Genomic DNA, 11,953 nt, shown 5'->3' on the forward strand with positions numbered 1-11,953 from the left:
CTTTCTTCACTCGTTCTTTATGTTCTTATTATAATTACATCTTTCTGTTCTAAGCTAGTTTTAATGAACGGGTTTATATCGTCGCGTATTGCGCGCTTCGTTTCGCACATTCATCAATCGCGTTAAATAACGTTAGAAGATTATAATTCCGCTTGACTAAGAATCTGATTAATAAAAAAGATTATTTAATAATAATCTATATCGAATAGTTAAAATTTACTTTTAATAAATAATATTAGAGTTGATTGTTACAATATTATATTATCGATTCAAGAACCCACGCGAAATCAGCTGGGCTGAAAAATTAATAGATGCTGAATGATGCATGTAAATACGTAAGAACTTTATGTGACATCAACTTTGACTGTCTATAATTTAAAAACTATTGTTCGTGATTGACGTATCGACATTTTCATGAATTTTAATTAATTTCCAGGATATTCTATAATATATTACAAAATTCTAAAGATTAATGTATACATGTATACAGCATATCAAATTTTAATAGCATATTCTGAAAATTAATTAAAGTAAGAAATCAGCAATTTAATATTACTTTGCGATAAAATTATTATAAAATATTGTCAATAATATTGATAATGCAGCACAGTTAATTACGACATTAGCAATATTTTATAATAATTTAATGCATTCTAAAATTAATATTTTATATTAATCTTGCAAATATATAAAAGTGCAAACTTTTTCCATTTTTTTAGAATTCTTAATAATAATTACTTTATTTTATTTTAATTACAAAAATAAAAGTTTTATCTATATTAATTGTTTCTCTTTACATAACTAATATTTATTTTACTTTTTTAAACATATTGATGGTTATGTATATACCACAGATAAAGAATCCATTATGTATTTTTATATTTTGTTGCTTAAATTTATGCCATAAATACACTTCTTTGCATTGTTCCCTTCCTTTCTGTTTCTCTTTTCGATTTTTTCGAGATTTCGTAGTTTTATTTCATAAGCTTTTCTCTTGCACATAAAAAATAAAAAGCATCACGAGTAGGTACGTGTTATCTCTAAAACGGAAGCCGTCACATAAATCAGAGCGGGTCTCGAAAGAGACAAATGGAGCGTTTCGTTATTTTAAGTTCGTTAGGTTCGTTATTTAAAATGGAATTGGCGGAAACTTCGAGCTATCGCTTTGTCAGGATTTTCGTAGTACTCCCGTAATTTAAGGTAGAAACGGTAACTTTCAACTGAAAGCGGCGCGAATAATCGCGTTTTATTTGCAGCACACTCATTGACGTTACAATTATTGTTGCATTGTGTTAGATTAATTTATTGCATAAACGATTATGAAATTATTGTTTTAATTATATTATTGGTTTGGAACTTTACTTTTTAACTTTCCTCATTTTTAGCCATGTGGTAAACAATAAACATTATACATTCTTATCCTAATATTTCTGCAAACTGCGGTTAATTAGCTGCTCTGTGCGCGCGAGACATAATAGTAGGTGAGCCCAATAGGGGATTTTGTGATTTACTCGAGCGCGACAGATTAACGGATATAAAGGGATACCTTGCATGCACCCTGTTGAGTACCTCCACTTAAGAGAGTGGGAGGGTCACAAACTTGCAAAAAAAACGTCACTTTGACATTCTCGAGCGCGGTCGAATTTTTTTTTATTTTGAAAGAAATAATTCAAGAATAACGAATAACGAAAAAAATATAATTTGCCGATTTCCACAAGCCGAAGTAGCACAAATCGTCAGAAAAGTTTAGTGCGTGCAGCTGCAGTGAAGCAAATCGAACCAGACTTGCAGTACGGCGATAATTCCACGGATAAAGATAAAGATTTAAAAAAATATTTTAATAGTTTTTTTTATTGTACTATTTTTTCTGTATTAGAAAAAAGTACCCGATTATGAGATACCATATCTATTTTGTGTGATTGCCGAAAATCTATGGGCAGAATTAAAAAATATAGTAGGTCATTTTGAAGGGAATTTAATAACCTTTAAGATGCTGAAATGTAAAATTTAATATAAATATTAATTTTACTGAAAATTAGAAAAATGTGAAAAATGAGCTTTCGGCAAAATCGCAAAAGTGTGCTCCTAATATGAGAGACCCCGGGAAATCGCTAATGAAGTGCAAAATACATAATATTGCAATTAAAAAACTTTATTTAAAGTTTTTGAAAGACAAATGTAATGAAGAAGCATATTTGCAACAATTGTAAACTCACTTATACTCAATATTGTACCTAATCTTCCCCCTCCACCCTTCTCTCTCAAATCAAGATCAGCACAGTCTTATAAATTCATATAAACCTTTCCTTAACGTTAATATAGTATTTTCTCTTCTTTTATTACTATATAATAACTTTCATACTCCAGCAACCCAGGAGTACCCTGAGTATCTCATATGTTACGAGCACCACGCCTTGCGGTTTCACGATCACCAAATCTAATCTCTACAATTGAGCAACTCAATCCCGTATTTTCCTATTAATACGACCTTACTCTATCGCTGCATGCAGAACTTATTGCCAAATATTTATTAATTATATATAATAAACAAGGTTAAAAGACTCATATTCATGACACTTGACAACATCCAATTTCACAATTTTTTTCTCTGCAACAACTACACGCATGATCAAACAATGAATTTTTCACTAAATAGGTTTTACCCCAAAGGCAATAAGTTCATGGTGAAACCAACAGATAAGGACTATTAGTTTAGCAGAAACCTCGCTGTCGCATATTAGGAGCCTATCTCATAATAGGGGACTTTCCTTATATATTATAATTGAAAGAAATAGATTGTTTTATTTGCATTCTATTTTTCATGCATTTTATTTGTCACATTTAGTAATTTAAAAAAAAAAATTTTTATTTAAAAATTTTTTTTCAATTCGTCAGATTTAAAAAATCCCTCCAAATAATCGTCAGATTATGGCGATTTTTTTGCATTATCAAGAAGCCGCCATGAGCTTGCGTCATGTCCGAATCGTCAGTCTTTTGAATGGGAGCTTCTTTTGGGTTCACTTAACATCCCCTCTGAATATCTGACGCGCTCGAATAAATTTTTTTTTCCCGTTTTCAACCGTTCCGTACAGCCACCCTCACCATGCAAACCGGCAGATTAACATACCTCATCCAATATCAGAGACACGTGGGGCATACACACTATCAATATCTGACGCGCTCGAGTATTTTCATGTGACTATTTCTTTTTACATTTTTGAAAACCTGTAGACGCTTCCCCCACTGGTGAAAGGGTGTACATTATATAACCTTTTTTTCTTTCTACCATCTAATCTTCAAAATCCAATAGGTTTCTACGACGCTCGAGTAAATCGCCATTTAGCCTTCTGGGCTCACCTACTATAAATTATATAATACATATAGTACTCACGCGATATAAGCGAAAATAATTCTGTGTTTCAGTATTTATCCTTTGCTGGAGTCCATACATAGTCTTCGATCTCCTTCAAGTTTATGGGCACGTGCCAAAGACTCAGACGAATATCGCGGTCGCTACTTTCATACAAAGTTTGACACCGCTTAACTCGGCCGCTAATCCAATAATCTATTGCCTCTTCAGTACTCCTTTCTGCAAAACCGTACGGTGAGTATATGTTAATTAAAATTGAATTATGATGATTATAATTATTTTATACGTGTAGTATAATATATTAATCCTCGCGCGCTCTCCGGATTTATTTAAAACTTTAATAGTGCTTTTCTTATTTAGATGTAAAACGTAAATTCTTAAGATATGTACTAATATTATAAGTAATATTAAAATCTTAACGATATAATTCTGTTTTATAAAATCGATCAGAATATAGTTATAAAATTTATATAGATTTTCTCTCGCGTAACGCCTTAAGTTTCACACATTCAAAGTGACTTCCGCGGAGATGGCGACGTTTCCCCAGAAACTTTTCGCCGCGGAATTTCTCCGTTAAACAGCAATTGTTGCTCGGTAGGAACATGCAGGCAATCTCCTGGATTTCGGGATGGTGCCCGACGAATTCGCATCACTGCTTCGGTACCGGGGCGACGAATAGCAGCACAAGGACGACCGTGACAACATCTTTGACGGCCAATTCCTCTCGCAGAAGCGGACATTTTACTATGTTGCAGTCTACGTCGCGAAAACGCGTCATGGTCTCTTTAGTTTAAAGATCATGATTTTCGGGAAAAAAACGATCGCATTGATTTCTTTGCAAATTGATATTCTAGATCGGTATTAGGAGCGGACTTGGTATTAGATAATTTGCTTTTGCTAGCGATTAAATCAATTATTACAGAGAAAACACAAGTCACTTTTTTTAATAATCCAGAAAATTTATTTTCCGAAAAGCTTTATTTAAAAATATATAATGAATATATTTAAACCTGATTTTCCTTATAATAATTTTTGTAAAAAAAAAAGAATAGAATAACAAGCAATTGCAAGAGCTTTCTTATCATTGCACATTGAGAAGTTTCTACTTTTGTGATATATGCTTTAACGTATCGCTTTATGCACATCTTTTTCGCAAAGACCGATTTTCAAGGATTGTAGAAATCTATGTACTTCTAATAATGCGTGACTATCAAATGACAACGTATAACTTGGCAACGACTATTTTAATTTAAAAATAAGATTAAATGATAGTCTTGAGTTGACGTAACTTTTTAACTCAATAATTGCATATACCAATAACTTAATATTTCTATACGTAAATATTGATTATAAATCTCATGATCTCTCATACTGCGAAGTTTTACATAACATGATCATTTTATTTCCTTTATTAACAAAAATGAAAAGATTCGAAACATATATTATAATTATTTCGCAAAAATCCCTCCAATTGGTTTAGAAGCTGTCAGTGATAATATTTAACTAATTGAAGATGAAATAAAATTAAAACGGCAAATGTCTGTATCCATCAAACTCAATGTCTGTAATTTTAATTTTTAGAAAATATATACGTATATGTATATATCTGAACATGTATACGGGTATCTCAGAACTATTGTTATTATCGAAAGTTATAAATAAAAATTAAATTTAAAGAACGCTATGTGTATCTCGCATACATTCGTAATCAAAGTCATTATTACTTTCAAAATTATAAACGGTTAAAAATGTACAATTCCTTATGAACTAAGTTTAAAAGTTATAAATAGGTAACGCACACACAAAGCCTTATTAATTTACTCTATATTTAAATAGATGTTGCATGTTGCATCAATAAATAATTTTAATTTATAGAAAGCAGTCATGTGTGTGTAAATATTTCTAATAGTCGACATTATAAAAAGTTCTAAATTTCAAGAAGTTTTCAAGTAGTATAAAAAAAATTTAAATTTTAAGGCAAAGTTAAAAATTTTCAGATTTATTTTAATAAAATTTCTTTTAAGAGGTCATGCCTAGTTGGAAGTGCATGATTTTCGGGAATTTTTATAACAAAGTCAATTCATTTTTTCTTACAACAAAAAGTTGGCATCAAAAGTACATATATTGAACAACATTCAGAATTTTTTCCGTTGAAAAATATTGTAAATTAAAGAAGTTACGGGGCCACTCCTGATTTTTCAGAGGTGTCGTGCGGTGACCACCATAACTTTAAGCCAAATCATCTGAAATCAAAAAACCAAAAGGATTCTGTTAGTATATGAATATATCTTGTTCGTGAACGAAGGGTTTTTTTTTAATGAAAACTTTTTTTTATTGAAGAAAAACGAAAAATTAAAAACCTGAAAAATTGCGTTTTTTCTTAAAACGGCCGCCATTTTGTCAAAAATTATTTTTTTTTTTAATCCTTCGTTCACGAACAAGATATATTTATATACTAACAGAATCTTTTTGGTTTTTTGATTTCAGATGATTTGGCTTGGAGTTATCGTGGTCACCGCACGACACCTCTGAAAAATCAGGAGTGGCCGTAACTTCCTTAATATGCAATATTTTTCAACAAAAAAAATTCTGAATGTTGTTCAATATATGTACTTTTGATATCAACTTTTTGTTGTAAGAAAAAATAAATTGACTTTCTTATAAAAATCCTCGAAAATCATGCCTTTCCAACTAAGCATGACCTCTTAACGAAAAATCAACTTTATACGAATTACAAATTAACCGTAGTTTAAAGAAAAGATATTGTTCTGAAATACTTAGTATATAGAGTTATTGGACATTACGTAGTAAGTAGAGAGAGAATGATGAAAGAGATAAAGAGAGGAAAGAGAGAAAGAGGTTCAATCTTGTAACGATTAAAAATTATATAAAAGCAAATGAAACAACAAAAGCTATAGCAACTATTTTTTCATAATATTTATCTGCGATCAATTTCCTATTATAACTTCTTCACACCGTCCAATAACAAAGGACTGATAAAGCTAGGTCTTTTTTCTTAATATATAGATTAATTCACAAAGCGCGCAACGCAAATTATATATGCTATTCACTATCGCGACTTCGTCATTGTGCAATAAAATAACGCATATATTTTCCGAGCTTAAAAGTTACTTGAAAATTAAAACTACTTTTCCCTTATTCGAAAATGTCGTAAATAATACAATTTTACATGTATATATGTATTAAGCACTACGAGAAAGCAGTTTAAGCTATTTCGTTCCTAATTCGAACTGATTTAATATTCTAAAACGTTTGTAAATAACGCCAGTATACTATTCGTCTATTCTATTTTTTTTTCCAATCACAGATATGCGTAAACCTGTATTGTGAGTGTGTATGTATATGTGTGTGGAGAGATGTATAAATCTAAGCGCCTTTTTCAGCAGAAAAAGCAAGTTTCAAGAGATAGACCAAAATCACGTAGTTCCGCACATATTATCAAGACAAATTAAATAAATGAATATAAATAATAGATCAAATTAAAACTAGTAAAATAGCATACAACTCTGATGTTCAATGAAATAGTTCTTATCTAAAAAATACACGAATTATTTATTTAAAACTATTTTTTTACCGCGTAACATAGAATGTATTGCATTGTTGCGATAATCGTAGTACCGGAGCCTGAATCTAACTGTATAACTCAGAGTTTATTTTCTTGACTACAACGATATAAAAAAATGTTAAAGTAGGTCGTCATTATCTTCAACTATCCTTTTCTATTTTTTTTTCACAGAAATTAGACTTAGGAAACTGCGCGTAAGTAAAAAATAGTCATGAGATAGTGGTAGTCTAAAATGACTGTGTATGCGCGTCAATGTCATAATCATTGATATCAGTATTAAGAAGAATACTTGAAGTGCGATAATAATAAATGTATATATTTCCCGTTACTTGTGCGATTTATTAATTAAATTAGATAAATTTATTTTTCGGGCTCGATTGATTGTCAAAGATACCTTTTATCCTCGTCTGTAATTTTTGATATATTTCATTTGCTTATACTGGAAGTATGTGATAAGTATCCTTTCTCGTGTATTTTAAGATCGCTTGAATCTGTTATTAAAATCAAGATAGTGGATTCTGGGATATCCTGCATGTATGAATAGAGACTTTATAAAAGAAATATATTCAAACTCTTAAGCAATATTCTCTATGGTATACGCGTTACACAAATCGCGCGTGTATTTTAATAGTAATATATTTTTTACACATTTTTTTATATATTCCTAAAGAAATAAATAAATATTCTTCATGTTTTTAAGGAACCAGGGTAGAAGGTATCTAACTAGCCATCGAACAGCCTATGTGGAAAATAATACGCTCAAAGTATATACGTGTATATACGCATCTACGTGTATAACGCAACAAGCTAAACGAAACTATCGCGTGTATATATAGTATATCTCCGTAATGTAATACATGCATAATGGTGTGTAATATATTAGTGTGTAATATATTCTTCTCGCGAGAGCGCCATGACCGTTTAAAACGTCAGAACGTGATTCTCCGCATGATCTCTCCGCGTTATGATTTACGCGGTGGTCCACGACGCACTTTTCCGGTAAATTGACCGGATTTGTACGGCAAAAAATGATGGGATAAGTGAAATATGTATTATGATAAAATAGAGAAAGATGCTTATAGGTGTGTGTAAGAGATTATACATGAATCTGGAGCATAACGTTCTTTCCTACGAAGTTATGTTTCCGCTATTATAAATGATCGCATGTGTACGAGTATAATTATAACTGTTCGATCGTCAGTGTGTCTTACTATTCTCTCATATAGGGTGAATTTTCAATCAAATCTGTGCGAAACTGGGATATAAAAAAAACGAGAGAAATTACATGAATATCCTGTTATGTGACCATTTCCAATTAGATTAGAGGGACCGAATAATTATTACCTATACTTTGTTTGCAGTGCCTGAGTAAGTACGCGACGTACGTTCACACCTAATCTTTTAATACTGGTCTAATAAACTTAGATTTTATAATGTGAGAGACAAAAAAATGTATTACTTTATTCTTTGCTAAGACTGATTTTTGTAAGAATTCCTTATGTCTTCTTATTAGTTCGTCAATAATTTGATGTAAATGCAAAACTTTTTATGTGCGATAACACATGTTCCGTCTGATCTATTTGCGTGCAAATTTAATTTGCCGATCTTATTTATTGCTAATTACAGAAGCTCTTTGCTAAACCTTGACTGTTAGTCGTATCGCAAAACTAAGATTTTCGTGCCAATGCGCGAATTGTACGTATACAATGAGTACAACGATGTATATGTAATGTATCTTTTAAACGCGTAAATGTGTAGACTGGTATGTATACTTGTAATTCTACTATTATTAATCACATCGTGTAAAAAAAGAAGACATAAATTATTATGATATATATTATTGCGCAATGTGACATTGTTCGTATACACATCGATAATGGGTACTGTTTGTAGATAAAAGTGAATAAAGCTATAAATTATTTAATGCAATCTTTAATTTTGGTGTATGATTTATAAATTGTACTCTTCTAAATGCATTATTTCTTCCCACTCTTAATTATAAAAATATTCTGATGGAGCATTTGTTAACCAATAATTTAATATGTCTTTTTATCGTAATGACAATATATAAATGATATGTGATGCAGAAGAACACGCACAGCTAATTGAATTCGATACCTTATAGAAATTTAATTTAATTGAATTAAACAGGTTCTTCATTGTTCTCAAAATTATATATTAGATAAAGCATTTCACGTCCTTTATTGTTACTCGTTACGTATCACATGTATACTATAAACGCAAACAAAAAAAATAAAAACAAATGTTTTAAAGTTTTTAAATATATCTCTTAATTATTTGTTTAAATTTTCGTAATATCGTATATAATATGCATTTTGCACAAATGTCTTAAGCGTCTTTAATACGTATTACATGATGGCGTAAGCACGGATAAATGCTGCGTGTATATTGCTCGGCCAAAATAAAATTTCTCCCGTTGCTTTCGTCTCCTTTTACGGCTCACATAATCGTAGCTGTAAAGACGAACGGCGCCGTGTAAGTCAAACGCGGTCGGAATAATCGTTTCACGCTCCTCACTCTGCAGAGAAATATTTGCCTCGCTTCATTTCGGTGATATTATCTACGTGCTCTTTATGTTTCGAAGAAACATTGAAACTTAACTTTTCCATTTTGCTTCATTCGGTATATAATTCTTAGCCAAACTTTAGTAATTCTGGATTATTTACGAGCACGAATAACATGCGATTTGTTTGTACAAGAGGAGATGTCTACGGAATATTTTGCATACAAAAAATATCATTTCTCTCGAAATAATAGTGGCAAAATATTAGCAGGGGCTTTTATCACAGTATAAGTAAGAACAGTAGGTTCACTCCGTGTCAGAGCCTTTGTTCTTCGTGACAAACATCCGCCATGATGTTAATTGTGCGAGTGTGTTTTATTTGAACCGCTTACTAGAAACCGCTTATAATTGTATAAGTGAAAAAAAAAATATAAGAAATATATTAATTAAATATTCGAAGCAAAAATGTTGCAACACATACACATAAGTAAAAAATACATGCGCGTTTTATTTGAATAATAGAAACCGCTTGTGAGATAATTATATAATTCTTACTTATACTGTGCTTTTATGCCAAGTTCGCCTAATATCAATAGTCACGAACTCTGCCGCGAAAAGTATTAAAAAACAGATGAAACAAAGGAAATCTAGTAACCAATGGCCACGCAAGGGATTCAGCGAAATTTCACGGCGGAGCATGCGGCGAATACGGCTTACGTAACGTATTCCTTTCATTCCCATCCCCTTTAGCGGGAATATGTGAAGACGCGAGAGAGAAAGGGTTTTCGGACGTTTAGGTCTGTGGGGGGACCTGCCGATTCCATGACCAGCCATTTGCAGTAATCATTATTTACTGCTCGTGAAGAAAAGAGGGACGAGAAGAGGTGTCAGCATTCTAGTCAACGTCAGGGACGAAAGTGCGAAAGTTGCTTTATTCTCGGCCGGACGGAATAAATTGGATGGAATAAATTGGAAACGCGGCTGAACTCCAAGAAAATCGTTAATCCGAATCATTGCGACGTGATTTTTGTGTTTTAGGTTTTTGCCATTTTTTAAAATAAAACTATTAAAATATGTCATCGCGAAAGAAATAATAATGCATTAGTAAAAATACAAAAAAACAAACAAAAATTTTTTTTTCTAGAATAGCAAGCAAAAAAACTCGAAAAACCGATGGGAAAAAATCACTCTTGAAAGAGGATCATATTTGCCAATATAATTGACGAGAACGCGAGAACGTGATGTCCTGCACTCGTTATCGAATAATGGACCCACCACGGCAAGATCGATTACACTTCGATTTCAAGTATCCTCACAGCTGTTATACGACAACCTGCCATACATCTGCCGTGAAAAATCCCTGTTCTGAAGTCTGCAGCAATAGTGCGTAATTTCTTACATTTCAAAAAATACCTAATTACATGGAGAAGTGATAAATATATAGAAGCAAAATTTACGTTCTGTCCAGAATTTATATACTACAATTAGAATTTTTTATGATAAAATTTGGTTAAATTACTTAGACTTTATCATTTCCAAATTGAATTAAAATCGCTAAATGTTTATTTTATTATATGTATATTTCTAGAATATAAGGATTTTTTATTTAGATATATGCTGAACATAGAAACAAAATAAGATTACATTTCTGATTTAATGTGAAAAGAAATAAGAATTTAAATTTTGTTATATGTACTTTTGTCCTCAAATAAAAGATGTAATATTCTAATCAATATGTTGAATATATGATTTAATACGCAATATTTCTTGGTTTGGATTGGTAGTTTATTTTATATGCAATCAGATAGTCAAATAAATTTATTTATCTTTTAGGAAGTTATTCTGGAAATCATTCAAATTGGAAATCGTCCAATTTAAGCAGAAAAAATGAGACATTTAGGGAAGGTAAAAAATGTTAAAGTCTAAACATGCACAAACATATTTCTGACAATTTGATAAAATTAAAAAACGATTAGGTTATATTTACTCTTTTGGAGAAGCGGGACAAATTTTAAGTTATGTTTTTGATTTTAAAAGCTTTAATAGAAATATGTGTGTATCATGCTTACTGGACCACAAGGCAATTCTGATCTTACAATATACAGAGTGTGTCCCAGACCTGCCGTGCCATCCATTAATGACAGATACCTGAAATTTAAGACAAAAATCCTGGCACGGCAGGTCTGAGACACCCTTGATATATTAATCATTTAATATATTAATATGCGAATAAATTATTAATGTTTACTACATTGTTATTTAATTGCATTGTCAGATTTATCTACAGAATGTTGAGTATATATTTTTATTAATCAAAATTTATAAAATTGGCAGAAAAACAAGATTTGATGAATATCGCAGAATTGACTGACTCCTTTCTTTAACTTATCAATTCCTGCAACGAAACTGCCATTTCTCGGTCTTGCTTTAGTCGTACATTTTGAACAATGCAACCCAAAGCGTGTCAGTCGCA

The 11,953-nt window shown here is 31.3% G+C and overlaps 1 protein-coding gene and 1 long non-coding RNA gene across 11 annotated transcripts in view; one reads left to right on the top strand and one right to left on the bottom strand.

Moving 5' to 3' along the window:
* Positions 1-3,533, bottom strand: part of LOC143899657 (uncharacterized) — a 124,010-nt gene extending 120,477 nt beyond the window's left edge. For all 3 annotated transcript variants that reach the window (XR_013257557.1, XR_013257556.1, XR_013257558.1), the window contains exon 1: positions 3,392-3,533. This is a non-coding gene — a long non-coding RNA (uncharacterized LOC143899657). The remainder of the gene's footprint in view (positions 1-3,391) is intronic.
* Positions 1-8,892, top strand: part of Ccap-r (Crustacean cardioactive peptide receptor) — a 75,671-nt gene extending 66,779 nt beyond the window's left edge. For 7 of the 8 annotated variants that reach the window (XM_077410072.1, XM_077410067.1, XM_077410068.1 and 4 more), the window contains 2 exons: positions 3,424-3,604; positions 3,969-8,892. In XM_077410072.1, coding sequence (XP_077266198.1) covers positions 3,424-3,604; positions 3,969-4,164 — 377 coding nt within the window. In that variant the 3' untranslated portion in view covers positions 4,165-8,892. The remainder of the gene's footprint in view (positions 1-3,423; positions 3,605-3,968) is intronic. The other variant, XM_077410074.1, reaches the window with a different exon arrangement.
* The last annotated feature ends 3,061 nt before the right edge of the window (positions 8,893-11,953 follow it).

Source organism: Temnothorax americanus, unplaced genomic scaffold (assembly GCF_048541705.1).
Source record: "Temnothorax americanus isolate GAGA-0224 unplaced genomic scaffold, ASM4854170v1 Scaffold28, whole genome shotgun sequence".
In the NCBI taxonomy this organism is placed as follows: Eukaryota; Metazoa; Arthropoda; class Insecta; order Hymenoptera; family Formicidae; genus Temnothorax; species Temnothorax americanus.